Here is a 15,785-nt window from a genome sequence, read left to right as displayed (position 1 = left end):
AGTCCCATGACCCTGAGATCATAACGTTAGCCAAAGCTAAAACCAGGAGTCAGAGATTTAACCAACTGAGCCACCCAGGTGCCCTCTTCCCCATTCCATCAAATGAAGTAATAGAAAAATTCCCTTCCTGCCTCTCTCTCACACACACACACACAGAGTAATAGGAACTTATATAGGACTAACCTCTAACAAGAGTGAAGTTGACCTGTTTTGTTTTTAAGATTTTACTTATTTATCTGAGAGGGAGAGAGACAGAGAGAGAGAGACTGCGCGCGCGCGAGCGAGCATGAGCAGGGGAAGGGGCAGAGGGAGAGGGAGAAGCAGACTCCCTGCTGAGCAGGGAGCCCAGTGTGGGGCTCCATCCCAGGACCTCCGATCATGACCTGAGCCAAAGCCAAGCACTTAACCAGCTGAGCCACCCAGGCGCCCCTGGACCAGTTTTGGTTTTGACATGTTTGAATCACCCCATTCTGATGATTTGGGTTCCATAAGTTTCCTTACTGTAGAGCTCGGTTACCACCTATTTTTCATCATCTCTGCGTGACACAGAGTGATTGTGTCCTTGCTCAGGGGTAGCTTCATTTTCATAAGCCTGCTTATGATTCAAAGGAATGTATCTCGAACAGTGGAATTTGGAGCAGCTCAGCGAGTTGGAGGTAGATGGTAGACGTTTTGTTCGTTTGTTTGTTTTTAAGGTAACTGAACAGTCTAGTGGCAAGTCTGGATTTGGGTGAGCATTCCCTTGTAACTATACCCCTATATAGCTGCTCAGTGTTAAGTTTGGCTGGCAAGTCTTGGTGTTATTTGTTGTCATTGGTCTCCTGATAAATGAAAGACTTTCTTGTGAGGTCCTTTAAGCATGTAGGGAATCTCCCATAACCCACTCAATACTAAATTCACTCTGAGGTAAAACGTTTTAACACTTAAATTAGGTCACTGGTTAAATATTTTATGTTAAATCCATATAATTGAAATACCTTTCAGCCCCTTCTCAAGTGACTGTACTTCAAGTATTGAATAGTTAAAAAGTTCTAGTTCCTCCAAACCACCAACTTTTCTTGGGTAGGCCCCGGGGGTTGGGTGTCAGAATTTAATGGGCCAGGGTCATGAGGACAGGACTTAGCTGGGAAATGCACACTCATGACTGTAGAGTCTCAGCCAAAAACTAGAGCAAATAAAAACCTGAGATTTACAGGAGAAAAAAAAATCCCCTTTCTACTCGGAGGTCCCTGGAGAGGCCATCTCTTAGCAAAGTGCTATTCAGAGAAAAATTATGCAGAGGAAGCTGAGATGTGGATAATGCTCATCCCATTCCCCTGGTATAGACAAAAGGTGTAGATGCAGATACCTCCTAAGTGACCTTTCTGTGTTTCTTATAAGTGAAATAAAGGAGCATTTCTCTGATTCTTAAGTTGTGAATCAACTTAAATTAATTTTGCTTACTTTTTATTCACGCCATGAGAAAATATTTATCTTTTTGTTTTGGAGTTGGGCTAGGATGACCCCATTTCCTAGAGCACCTCGGGGTTGGGTTTTATGAAGTTTGGCAAAAGGGCATCATCATGTACCTGTTTACCTTGCTTCAGGCCTTGTCCAGTAGAGGCAGGGAGAGGATTTGGTATTTGCAGTGTCATTGGGGTGGTGGGGAATGCAAAATTAGAACAGCTTCACTCCAGTGCCAAGGAAGTATTTGCCAGCATTCAGACCCAACTTTATGAAAACAACACTTTGATTAACACAGGAGAGGGCTTTTAATAAATGCTCTGGTAAGGGAGAAGCCTGGTTTTTGTTGTTTTCTCTTCTGACTGAAAACTGTTTAGTTCCTCCTCCCCTCCCCTTGAGAATGTATAGATCCTTTATTTTATGGCCAGGCAGTTCTCTACTCTTGTCTCTTTTAAATCTTGAAATGTGTTGTATTTTTCCCAGAATACTATGTAGCAAGAAAATGTTACAATGTGGAAAAAACGGATTCCCCTTTAAGAAGTTCTAAGATGAAAATGAGGCCTGGTAAAATAGATCTCAAAGCCATTTATTACCCCCAAAATTTATGCTTAGGGCTATATAAATTCAAATTTATTTTAATTTAAATTTTCTCAAATCTCAAAGGCTTCATGCCTTTCTACTAGAGAGAATGCCCTTGGTTCCAGAGCACAATTCCAGTTCTAGTCAATGAAGCAAAATGGTACTTGAGACAGGCCTGAAGGAGTTAATGCTTGTCTGGCATTATTCTTAAACAAATCAAGGTCTGGCTGCTGCAGCAGCCTATCCCCCTGGGGCTGGGAGCCAGCACTAGCTTCATTGTTTACTCTCCACCCACTAAGATCTTGCTAGTGTGGTGGAGAGCACGTGGGCCTGGGTTTTGGATGCTGAGCCCCGAGAGCCCCATTTGGTGACTCAGCCTGAGCCCGGAAGCACGGCAGCACAGTGGGGCTGGGTGGTTATGTTGCTCTCCCTTGCGTGAACCCGGCAGGAGCGGCTGGAGGCGATGATGCGCCGGTCCCTGGAGCGCACGCAGCAACTGGAGCTGAAGAAGAAGTGTTCGTGGGGAGCTTCACTGGCCAACGGGCCTGGAGGTCGTGATGGTGAGTATAGGGCTGTCCCTGCATTGCAGGGCCCCTGTGGGAGATCATGGGGCGGGAGGCTGATCATGGGCACAGGCCGGTGTCCGTTGGATCTGGGGCCGGCTTTGTAGTCATCTGCAGGCACCTTTTTCAGATGTGATGCCAAGCTTCCTGTGTATGCATTTCTCATGAAGGGAGTCTGTGCTTTCTTTTTGCTAGCAAACAGCAGCTAATACAGTAACTGGGCTTTAAGGGAAAGCAAAAGAAAAGTGAAGGAAATGAATGCAGAGCCTGGTTAACCAGATGCACCTGGCAAGCCTAGGGATAATCTGATTTCAGGGAAGGTCAAATGGCAGTAGACTAAGTCACTGCTGTACTGCGGCCTGGGAAGGCTAAGCAGCGGTTACCCTCCCAAAGGGGCTAGGGGTTTTCCCTCCTCATTATTCATTTTTGTTGCTCTTTCAATTTTGTTTCAAGGTGGCTTGATTATTTCATTTTCCAGATCATACTCATCTTTAAATTTTCAAGTGTTTAATGTGCAGACTGCTACTAGTCTCTGGGTGGCCTTTCTCTTACTTCAATGTCTTCTTTTCTGTGATCTTATCATTCTGTTATACAGGAGTTGTATACTAGCTTTCTGAGAACAGATGGGTTCTGTCTGTAGTACAGTTGTTTGACTTTGCTGTATTGTGCTTTTAACCTTTTGTCAGTGAATATACTTTTTTTTTTCTTTTTGGGAAGTCTGTAACCCATTTCAGTTACTTTTTCTAATTTCCTAATTAGAAACTAAAGTCAACCAGAAATTGGGACTTTTTTCTTTTACCTCTCTTTGCTCTGATTTTTTGCTGTGTAGGTGAATCAGAAAATACCCCACCCCCTCCTCTAGGTTTAGCAGCCAGCACCCTCCCTCCGGACCCAGGGACCACTGCCACCGCTGCCGAGTCCACCAACGGTATATCTGAGCTTCACCGTGCCATGGCGTTTTGTGACAACTGTTCTAATCATTCCCCTCCATCACTGTGTCTGTCTCAAGCGCTTTTACAATTGATTTCTTAGACTGACCCCTTAGAACTTTTTTTCTAGAAATGTGAATGATGTGCCCATATTTCTTTGTTCCTCTGTCATCATGGAGCTGTGCATGCCTTACACCTTAGTGCCCTGGAAACATTTCATCTTTAACTCACTACCTTCTGCCTTAAAAATTTTGTCAGTGTTTGACTTTTGTGCATTTAGGTCTTTAACATTCTCATTAATTGTTGGTTTTATGCATTATGTAGTAGGGTGTTTGACTCACTTCTGATTACCAAAACCTGTACTCTTACAGAGTTCTGGGTCTTAATGTGCTGGGTTCCCAGAAGAAGTGTTTGAGACAGAGTGGTAGGGAGTTTATCAGTACTAACACTGGGAATCCAAACAAGGAGATATGTTTGCTTTGTTTTTTATTTCGTCTCTCTAATAGGCTCTTTGTTTTTGGATTCAGGCCTGGGAAATTCTTAGGGTCTAGAACAAGAACGGAATTAGTAAAACTTTTCTCCCAGTTAATAAAGACTTTAGAAATTCAATCTATCTTTGGCTGGCAAAGAAAAAACAAGATGTAAAAGGGATGTTACCAGCAGTACAGGTCAAATTACAGCTGTAGGAATAAACACTTTTGGTTTCCAGCATTCCTTTGACAAAGAAAAATCCTTATTGGTGTTGCTGAGTAGCAGAGAATTTGCTCCATGGGCCAGATTGAATTTAGTGTGGCGTTGGTCTTCCCCTAAAAGAGAGGGGCAGTAGGTAGAGTTGATAATTACCCCTTGGGAATCCACCTAGGGCTTAGGGCCAGGCTGAGACAACCAAGTACTTGACTTGGGCACACAGTTTAAGGGAACACCTTATCAAGATGAAATAATATTTGGATAAATTAAAATTAATGCAGAACAATCCATGATGAACAAAATAACCAAATTTCTAAAGACAAGTACCCTATTGAGCCAGCCATTTTGGAGCATGAGACAAAAGGGTAGAATGTGTACCCGTTTACACATAGTTTCACATAATTTCTACTGATTTTTTTTCATTAAAGTAGTTGAAAAAATGCTGAAAAATTAAGTAGATATGTTAAAACTTACATTGTTTTAAATTTAAATGTTTAATTTAGACCAAAATAGAATTTATTATAATTTCACTTCAGCTTAAGAGAATTAAAACTTATTTAAGATTGCCACTTGGTCAGGACATATTGTAAAACACAGCAAATTTCTCATTCGGAAACAAGATGAGAGGAATAGATTTTGAACATTATTAGTGATGAGTTTGCTTCCTTTAAAGCCAAGGGTGTACATCTTTCCTTTTGCTTCAGGCTCTGATATGGCTTGACAGGGCATTATCAGCACCTCTTCATTTGCTATAATTGTTTGATTTAGAAACCAGTCTAAAACAATGGCTGGAAATAAAGAATACCAAACACAGAACCACATGTTAAAATCCTAACCAATCGTAGTCGCAGCATTAGAAAAAGGGCTATTGTGATCCCATTTGTTGAGAGGAGAAAGAAGTCAGCTGTTAAAGGTTGTTCTGCTTTAAAAAAAAAAAAAAAAGGTTGTTCTGCTTTAAATACAGCTACTTGCATTCCATATTACTTCTTCACCCTGAGCCTGTAGATAACCTTCAGAGAAAGTCTGCTTTCAGCTCACACAGTCTCAGACCATAGAACATTTTCCAGTGGTGATTTGTCTCTGGGTCCGGATTGGTTTTGTTTTTGTGTAGTCTGAATATGCTTGAAAGTCCCTGGACACAGGAAATGATTGGCCGGTGGGATTAGCATGGCTTTAGTTGAACAGTTGAGTGAGGTTGAATATTTGAAATTGAAGAGAAGATCTTGCTTCACACTGGTGGCTGCGGTGGCCTGGGCATTTCCAGATAGGCTAAGTGCATCACGGGGTGATGGAAGCCAGGCGCTGTGCCACAGGAGTATAGGAGGCGTGTGGATGAGGACAGGAAGAACACTTTGGGATATGTGTTTCTCAGTCTACAGTGGTGTGAATACCAATATCTTTGATGCATTTCTCTGCAGCATGTGACAAACTTTCAACATCAACCATGAATTTGCCAAAGCAGACGGAGCCTCCCATGAGTAAGCGTCTGTCTTCATCCACCGTGGCAATATCCTATTCCCCAGACCGAGGCAAGTGAACGTGTAGACCTGGTCTCTGTGGTTTTCTTCTTTCTAGTGTGAGCATCTTAACTTCAGTCTTTGTGAGAGCCCCTCTTGAGCCTTCTGCAAATGCCTCCATTATTTGCATTCAGCCTTGTGGTCTGAATGTGGGAGCCCCCAGGGCCTCACTTAACTGGACTTTGGAAACTGGCATCGGCTCTGCCAGTTTGTTGCTGAATAGGTACATGAATTAATGATATTCTTTGTTTAGCGAGAAACAGCAGAAGTGAACATGCAGAGATAGGTGGAAAACTTAGATGATGAAAAAAATGGGACTCTGCTATTGTCTGAGGTTTGTAGGCCTGCCCATTTCTGTTTTGAAAACTGAAGTTCAGAGCTAATATGAAGCCTTTAAAATAAGGCGAAAAGGATGGATGGCCTGTTCCGGCACTCATTTTGAGGTGGAGGATGATATGTATAGGACATGTGCCGGTTCCAGAATAGATTTAAATCTACTCGTGTTCTAATGGAGGCTCAGATGAGTTACTAAAAGTGTGAATTTATACCTTTCAGAGAATGTGGGTTAAGGAAGAGAGGGAAACTCTCCATGCAGTAAATGTGTATTTTAAAACAACACTGGAGAAGTGGCAGCTGCCAGTGGACTATTTAAGAGGTCAGGAATTACCAAAGGGCAAGCAGGAGAGTGTTTGTGACTTTGAAAAGGCCAGAGTGCCTTTCTGGTTGTTTTTCACTGGCATTGACCTTGGCCTGTCATTTATGTCAGAGACCCCGTAAGTGTCAGTGTTGCTGATCTCTGATGCAGTTCATGGTTGAACTGAATGCAAGAAACCTTGAATTAATTGAGAGCTAAATGAGAAAACATCTACTTGCTTTTAATTCTATATGGCTTTTCCATAGTGAGTACATTCCTTATGTTTTCAATAATTCACATGGTTATAAATTGAAGTTAAATTTATATTTGCATTGATTACTACATAAAGATACCAGTATGTTATTACATATTGTTGACAACTGAATTATCTGCTTGTGGATTATAAATTGAAAAATTTTAATTCCCAAACAATTTACTGGCTAATGGGTACCCAAGAAATTCAAAGTAATGGAAAAGTTAATCCATTACCATATAATACATTCCAAAACCGTCAAAATGACATTTCAGTAGCTGTATTTTAGATTGTGATTATTGCTATTTCCATTAAAGCCGATAATTCGTTGGCTATTTTTGTTTTTGTGGTTCTTATTTAATTTTTGCCCTTATGTACATGGAAAAAGTATGAACAGATGCATATTTATACATTAACAAAATCATTGTATAATGAAATGTTTTTTAACAGAGGACCCTAAAGTGTTTCATAGGATTAATCTTTTTTCAATGTTAGATCTACTTGGTGAGTAAATGGTTTCTTGAGTCCATATTACATCTTGGGAAATGGGATAATTCTTGTCAAGTGAAACAGATAATATTATGATACTGTAAGAGCACATTGAATGAATTCTGGCACCCCAAAAGAATTAACGTACTCTCACAAACCCCAAATGACATATCATTTGTTTTATTTTACTATGACAAACTCCAAAGCCATCCTTTGCTAGAATATTTTTATTTTCCACTTTCATTCCGCCACCCAAAAGTTAATTTGCGTCATACACTGTGTTGTTTTAAACATTTTATTTTGTTTTAATTTCGCTTTTTACAATTTTCATTTGATTCCATCCCCTAGCTCATCGTACAAACCTTAGTCCCATGGAAACCTTTCTTGTTATGCGACTCTTGACACCTACACAGGCTTCTTTAGCCAGAAGCAGAAGTGCACTCATGCTCTCTGAGCAGGCCAGTGACTCAGGTAAAAGAGGCCAAGCTGGTGACGCTGAGGAAAATGCCCAAAGTGGTGTTGGTTGATGTACAAGTTATTCCTGAATTTTTGTATTTTGTTTCCCATTGGCTGACTTTGTGAAAGTCTTCAGTGGTTAATAACATTTTCTACCCACAAGTGTTTTGCTGTTACTATGGTTTTTTTTTCTTTTCAGTGTCACAGAGGTGAGTAAATTATTTTTGATTGAGGGCATGTGGATTAGGAAATGAGCTGTGAAGATTTGGCAAAGTTGCCTATAAACCACAGTCTCTGGGGTCCCATCACCAGATTTACCACTTACCAGTTCTGAACACTTTGGGTAAACTAATTAACCTCTCTAAGCCTTGGTTTCCTTTTTTAAGATGTATTTATTTGAGAGAGAGAACACAAGTACAAGTGTGTGCTTGTGGGGAGAGGGAGAGAGAGAATCTTGAGCGAACTCCCTGCTGAGTGTAGAACCCAACTTGGTGTTTGATCCCGTGACCCTGAGATACATGGCCTGAGCCAAAATCAAGAGTTGGACACTTAACCAACAGAGCCATCCAGGTGCCCCTAAAGCCTCAGTTTCCTTATCTATAAAATTGAAATACTTTAAACTGTCATGAGGATTAAATGAGATAGGACAATGACTGACACAGTAAGGGCTCAACAGATATGTAGAGTCTTGCTACTCAAGGGGTGGCCCATGGACCATCAATATTGGTATCACCTGGGAACTTTGGGAAGACAGACTCTCAGTCCCCAGCAGACCTGCACACTGAAGTATGAGAAACTCTGGGCCACACTATCAAAGCTTCTTCTTGGCTAAATCGATCAAATTGTCATGGCAAGATTAATGAGGGCTGACATTCTCTGTTTGCAGATTAGCAACACTGTGTCCACATTAAAGCAGATCTGGTCTTAGTTCCCAAGATAGTGTGTTGGCTAGATGACATAAATGACATATAATCCTCTACCTACTTCTGACTAGTTTTGAGAAATAGCCTGCTAGTCTGAGTGGTTGTGGTGTTTCCATGAAGATACACAGATGGCCAGTAAGCATAGGACAAGATGCTCAACATTGTTAATCATTAGGGAAATGTATATGTAAACCTCAATGAGATAGCACTTCACACTTACTAGAATGGCTAAAATTCAAAGAAAACAAGGAAAACAATAAGTGTTGGCAAGGATGTGGAGAAATTGTAACCCTCATACATTGCTGGCGAGAATGTAAAATGATGTACTCACTTTGGAAAACAGCTTGGCAAGTTCCTCAAAAGGTTAAACATGGAGTTACCACGTGACCCAGCAATTGCACTCTTACATATAGAGCCAATAAAATTGAAAACACACAAAAGCTTAGTTCTTAGCAGCATTAGCCACAAAGTGGAAACAACCCAAATGTTCTTTAATAGATGAATGGATAAACAAAATGTGGTCTATCCACAAAGTGGAATATTACTCAGATATGAAGAAGAATGGATTACTGATACATGCTACACAGTGAACCTTGAAAACATTAGGCTCAGTGAAAGAAGCCAGAAACAAAATGCCGCAAGTTACATGAGTCCATTTATATGACTTGTCCAGAATAGGCGAATTCAGAAAGACAGTAAATTTGTGGTTGCTAGGGACTGGAGGAATGGAGAAAGGGAATGAATACTTAATTGAGTACAGGGTTTGTTTTGGGAGTATTGAAAATGCTCTGGAATTAGACTATAGTTATGATTGTAGAAATGTGAATATATTGAAAACCACTAAATTGTACAGTTTTTAAAGGGTAAATTTTATCATACATGAATTATCTCTTAACCAAAAAATTCCTGGGAAGTAGGAAGTATCCTTTTGAGAACAAGGAATGTGTTAGGAAGTCCCCAAGATTATTTGCAGGACCACTGATTCTCTAGGAGGACTCCTAACTATGATTTATTACAGTGAAAGGCTACAGAGCAAAATCAGCAAAGGGAAAAAGCCATGGAATGAAGTCTGGGGAAGATCAGGAACAAACCTCCAGAGTCCTCTTCCAGTAGAGCCATACAGAGCACTTTCCCTCAGCAATGAGTTGTGACATGTATGAAGTATTACCTACCAAGGAAGCTTATTAGAGACTCAGTGCCCAGACTTACTTACTTATTTATTTATAAGATTTTATTTATTCATTTGACAGACAGAGATCACAAGTAGGCAGAGAGGCAGGTAGAGAGAGAGAAGGGGAAGCAGGCTCTCTGCTGAGCAGAGAGCCCGATGCGGGGCTCGATCCCAGGACCCTGGGATCACGATCTGAGCTGAAGGCAGAGGCTTTAACCCACTGAGCCAGCCAGGCGCCCCAGTACCCAGACTTTTTACTGGAGGCTGGTCACATTGGTACCCCCTGCCAGGTACATATGCAAATTCCAGACTCTCAGAAAGAAAGCAGGTGTTGAGCATAAATCATGTTGTTTATACAAACAACATGTTTATACAAAGCTTAGGCACAGTGAGCCACTCTTATCAGTTAATGGTGGGAGCTCTCCAGAAAAACAAGTTCCCTGATGCCAGGGCCAACCTTGTAAGCTGGCCTTTCCAAGGACAGCAGTCACACCTTCTATGTTGTTCTTTTCTTTTCTTTTTAAGGATTTTATTTATTTATTTGAGAGAGAGAGAGCGCACACATGTGCAAAAGCAAACACCGGCAGAGGGAGAGGGAGAAGCAGACTCCCTGCTGAGCGTGGAGTCTGACTTGGGGCTCAGTCCCAGGACCCTGAGATCATGACCTGAGCCGAAGTTAGATGCTAGACCAACTGAGCCACCCAGGTGCCCCTTCTCTTTTCTTTTCTGCACGGTCCATCCCCTTGGTCTTTGGCATCTTCACAGCAGAATTATCATCAGCAGGGTTTCACATAGCAGGTTGAGGCCAATCTACAGTATTGACCTCACTTACATTCTTTAGGGGTTCTGGACTTAGCCATTAAAACACAGACTATTAGCCGTAAAGGTCTGTCTTAGAAAGCCAGGTGGCTTCCTTCATGACTTTGTGTATGAACATTTTCTTTTTTTTTTTTTTTAACGTGGCCCAAAGCATCAGTTCAGCCCAGCACAATCTGGTCAGTAAGATGAAGCTGTCCCCAAGCCTGCCAGGGCTGAGGCAGTGTCACAATAGTCGGAACATATACCCAGGGAGTATAATCCCCGAGGACACACATGCCCCCTGGAAACAGTTTCCACTGTTCCAGAACCCTGAGCAGGACATATATTGGTCACGCAGTACAGGCTAACAGGGCCTCCACTGTGTCTTTCCCCACATGGTTCCTCCCACCACAGGGGTCTCAGTCTGGCCTGAGGAATTCAGTTCAGTCCTTGCTTTCAGAGGGACTACTTGAGGTGGTCAGTCCCAAACAGTTCTGTCAACAACTTGAGTTCATTACTTGCTGCGTGCTGATGGCATATGGAGGTGGTCTTTAGAGACCGTGCAGGAACTGGCCTGCCCTGCCGCTCCAAGTCACGTTATCATCTGTGACCTAGGATCAGCAGTCCATGGGAATCTGAAGTGCTCACAGCAGCTGGCACAGGCAGCACAGTTTTTCTTCAGGAAGAGAGCAGAGTTCCCAGGAACAGTTCTGGAAAACAAAGATCCTGAATATCCTTCCCGTCCCCTGTGCCAGTGCAGGTGCTAGGTTTTGTTGTGGTTTTTTTTTGTTTGTTTTCATTATCAGTGTGCCCATTCAGTAATCAAGACTTTACATTTTCTCAATTATCCTCTACTTTTAAAATGACCATTCATAAGGAAAGCCTGAAAGCAAGAAGGACAAGAGCCTTTTTACAAAAATAATTTAACAAAATCCTGAATTTTCAAAAAAATTTCGGGGTAGGTTTGCATCAGCTGCCATCTCTCTAGCCCCATTCATTTTTCCAGCGAACAGCCTAGGAAAAAAGTGATCCCTCTCTGGGGACAGGTGCATTGCCTTCCTGAGGTGTGTGTAGCAGGAGAAAGGTAAGGGAAGTAGAGTCAGGCTCCTAGTCCATTGTTACAAACTGCACCCAACCCAGCAAGTCAAATACCAGACATCTTGTCAGCAGATGTTGAGTCTGATCATCAAGGGTAGGTGAAGGGGTTATACTCCCTGTGAGTACCCTGTCCTAGCTCACAGCTGTGGCAGGAATCACAGGTTAGGGATGTAATTAGGCTCTGCATCAGAAATTAAGAGCTAACTAGCAGTTTCATGTCAGATGGTCCCATCAGGGAACGAGCTCTTTCCTGTGAGCATTTTTCTGTGACCCAGACAGTGCAACCAGTATCGATGATAGTTTCATGGGTCATGGCCCCATGGAGGGGTGTTCTGTATCTGTAATAGACCCGGGTTGATTTTTTAAAACTCCAAACGTATCTCTATCTGGAAATTGCCTCTTTTCGTGTCTCCCTTTTTGCAGAGACTCCGTTATGCAAAAGTCATAGCAAAAATCATCGGGTATGGAGGGTTCTTCTGGTTCCAGTACTTAAGAGCTTTAAATTCCTGCCAAATCACTGATGGCACAGAACAAGGAGGTTGTGTCCCACTCCCACTTGGAGGAGAAAACAAAAACCAAAGACATTGGGACGCCTGGGTGGCTCAGTCGGTTAAGCTGCTGCCTTCGGCTCAGGTCATGATCCTGGGGTCCTGGGATTGAGTCCCGCATCGGGCTCCTTGCTCGGCAGGGAGCCTGCTTCCTCCTCTCTCTCTGCCTGCCTCTCTGCCTGCTTGTGTGTACTCTCTCTCTCTGACAAATAAATAAAATCTTTTAAAAAAAACAAAAACAAAAACCAAAGACATTGCCTGGGCTGTACTTTTCCCCTCACTTTAGCCAGCATGGCCAAAACCAGCCGGGGGATCCAACAAGCCAGCTCTTGGAGTTGGATGGGCTCTCTTCAAATACCGTAGGTATTTTACCTCTTGCAACAGATGGCAGCTCAGTTGCTGTTTGATGCGGTGGCTGACTCCATAGCCAGCAGGTACCAGAAGGTCATCCTTCTCCATCCTTTAGCCTTTCTTTTTCAAACACTGCTTTTACCATTTGTCTGTGAAGCAGGGTCATTCTTACAGTTCCTGCTTCTGGCACCAGTTGTGTCAGGGGTCCCCAGGACCAGCCCCAGGTCTGGTGATTGGCTGCGAGCACTCAGGAGACTGAGCACACGGTGGCACTCACAGCTGTGATGTGTTAGAGTGGAAGCCTCATGGCACATCCGCAGAGGGAATTGGCACGCAGGCGACGCCCAGAGGACACCAGGTGCAAGTTTCCCAGAGTCCTCTCCCAGTGGAGTCGCACAGGACGTGCTTAATTCCTCCCGCAACGAGCTGTGATAACACATGTGAAATGTTGCCTGCCAACCAAGAAAGCTCGTTAGAGACTCGGTGGCGGGGGTTTATTAAGGGCTGCTCACGTAGGCACCCTCGGCCAGTTACATGCCCAAATTCCAGACCCTGAAGGAACGAGGATAAGTGAAGTGCTACTCGTCAGTTAATGGCAAGAACCCTTCTGATACCTAAGTTCTTAGGTGCTGACCAAGGGCCAGCCTTGTAAGCAGGCCTTTCTAGGACAGTTTTCAGGGCTGCAATATTAACTATCCTCTGCACAAGGAAATGGATATTCAGAGAGGTTGAGTAGCCTGCCCGAGGTGATCCAGCTATTTGGTGACAGTGCCAGTTCTGTCTGGCTCCAAAGCCCAGATTTTGAACTCCTGAAATGAACTGGACTTTTGAGCATGGCGTATGGCAGTCTTTCCAGATAGTGTTTACTCTGCATATACTAGAAAAAGTATGGTGGTATTTAGAGAATGTGGATTGCCCATGTTATGTTTTAACAGAAATATGTTCTTCCTGATTCCCTTCTCTCTCTACTTTTTCCATCTGTGCTCCCTTGTCTCTTTGGCTATGATATTGTAACTCTCTAGTATCCCATGCCTGTCCTCGTGTAGCTCCTGCTGGCGCTCTTAAATCTTCTTACAAGTCTTCTCCTACTCGGAGTGCTGAGAGAAAGAAGACTCCATCTACATCTGGTGTAGGAGATTCTGGGAAAGGAGCCCCTGCAGGAGCAGAGGCCTCTCCGGTAAGTTTAAACTCTCACCCCTTGGGATGGGTTTATTTGATAGTATGACTACTCCTTGTGCTTGACCAGGGGTCTTTGTTTCCATCAGTCTCCAGAGACTGCCCAGCTGGTGAATTTGGTTTAAAAATTCACTCATCCTTTGAAAATCATTTAACTTTTTGCATCTTCCTAAGTCTAAGTGCCTTGGAGTAGATTCCTAAAGACCTTGTCCTTGGGGACAGGAGCCAAAAGGAATATTCTTGGTGTCTTCTTTCTACTTTTAAGGATGCCAGTCTCGCCCCTACAGGCAACTAGAATTAAGGTTCTAAGTCGACTTCAGTCCATAACAGTGACCTTTAAACATTTTTGACATCATATAGACACCACCAGTAAAACAAATATTGAATAGGTACTCCCAAAAATGTGTATTTATTTAGAAATTATACACAGCATGCTACTTTTGTTAGTTATCACTTGCTACATAATAAATCACCCCATACCTTAGCTGCTTAAAACAAATGTTTATTAACACACTGGTTCTTTGGGTCAGAAATTGAGGATGGCTTAGCTGGGTAGTTCTGGTTCAGGGTCTCTCATGAAGCTGTGGTCAGGTTGATGGCCAGAGCTATAGTCATAAGAAAGCATGGCTGGGGCTCTTCCAGAATGACTCGCTCACATGACTGCTGGCCTCAGTTCCTTATTATGTAGACCTCTCTAGAGCTGCTTGAATGTCCAAATGACTTGGCAGCTGGCTTCCTCCAGAGTGAGAGATCCAAGGATGATGGGTGCAAGCAGCAGGGGGAAAGCTGCAGCACCTTTTATGCTCTAATAGTACATGTTACACACCATCATTCTACTGTATGTTGTTCCTTAAAAATAGGTCACTAAGACCAACCCACACTCAAAGGGAAGGGGGGAGAATCAAATGACATGTGGACTTGTTTTAAGACTGCCACACTACTGTACTATTGGACTTTCATTTTATAACACCGTATGTATTTTTTTAATAAGTAGTAAGCATTTTTTAAAAGATTTTTATTTATTTATTTGATAGAGATCACAAGTAGGCAGAGAGGCAGGTAGAGAGAGAGGAAGGGAAGGAGGCTCCCCGCTGAGCAGAGAGCCTGATGCGGGGCTCGATCCCAGGACCCTGGGATCATGACCTGAGCCGAAGGCAGAGGCTTTAACCCACTGAACCACCCAGGTGCCCCCACCATATGTATTTTTTTAAGATTTTATTTATTTGACAGAGACACAGTGAGAGAGGGAACACAAACGGGGAGTGGGAGAGGGAGAAGCAGGCTTCCTGCTGAGCAGGGAGCCCAATGTGGGGCTTGATCCCAGGACCCTGAGATCATGACCCGAGCTGAAGGAAGATGCCCGACAATTGAGCCACCCAGGAGCCCCAACACCATATGTATTTTTAAAATCTGTTGTGGCCCTTAGGTTCTTAAATGAGAAGTGAATGTGTCAGACCGTTGGGTTTTACTATAGGATCAGTTACTGTGGAAAGGGGCTAAGGTATGTGTGTGCATGGGGCAGGGGCAAAGGAAGGTTTGTTGTGGAAAAGTGCAGTAGGGAGAGAAGGAAAAGTGCAGTAGGGCTCCACCCTTGTGGAGCCCCCACCACGTGCCACGCACAGAGGCTGGGCCTCCTGCCTCTTGCGGAGGGAGGCCATGGGGATGATGTACAGGGACAGAGGGTCCCTATGGGGCTGCAGTCCCTGTTACCTCACGTACACTGTTAAAAGAGTCCACAGCTCACTGTCTTGGTTGTTAACCACATTTACACCCACCTGTAGTTTTTTTGAGTGATTATGTATTTTTGTACTCTTCCCAGTTTTTTTGTAAGTTTTTTTTTAAATTCCAGTACAGGCATACAGTGTTATATCACTTTCAGGTGTACAGTTTAGTGAATCAGCAATTCTGTGCATTACTCAGTGCTCGTCACGATGAGTGTGCTCTTACTCCCCTTCGCTTTTCTGACCCATCTCCTCCGCTCTCCAGCAACCACCAGTTTGTTCTCTGTGTTTGAGAGTCTGTTTTTTTAAATCTCTTGCTTGCTTTGTTCATTTTTATTTCTTAAATTCCACTTATGAATGAAATCATACAGCATTTGTCTTTCTCTGACTTATTTCACTTAGCATAATATTCTCTAGATCTGTCCATGTTGTTGAATATGGCAAGATTT

General features: G+C 43.0%; 1 protein-coding gene across 1 annotated transcript in view; it reads left to right on the top strand.

The window, feature by feature from the left end:
* MAP7D2 (MAP7 domain containing 2) overlaps positions 1 to 15,785 on the top strand; it is a gene marked incomplete at its 5' end in the record, with an annotated part of 98,906 nt that overhangs the window by 60,297 nt on the left and 22,824 nt on the right. The window contains 5 exons of the mRNA XM_080795785.1: positions 2,471 to 2,582; positions 3,415 to 3,513; positions 5,620 to 5,730; positions 7,443 to 7,565; positions 13,486 to 13,616. Of these exons, the coding sequence (XP_080651911.1) occupies positions 2,471 to 2,582; positions 3,415 to 3,513; positions 5,620 to 5,730; positions 7,443 to 7,565; positions 13,486 to 13,616 (576 nt within the window). The remainder of the gene's footprint in view (positions 1 to 2,470; positions 2,583 to 3,414; positions 3,514 to 5,619; positions 5,731 to 7,442; positions 7,566 to 13,485; positions 13,617 to 15,785) is intronic.

This window comes from Martes martes (genome assembly GCF_963455335.1).
Source record: "Martes martes genome assembly, chromosome: X".
NCBI classification, from domain to species: domain Eukaryota; kingdom Metazoa; phylum Chordata; class Mammalia; order Carnivora; family Mustelidae; genus Martes; species Martes martes.
The sequence above is the reverse complement of the archived record's forward strand: the minus strand, read 5'-3'. Positions and strand labels throughout refer to the sequence as shown.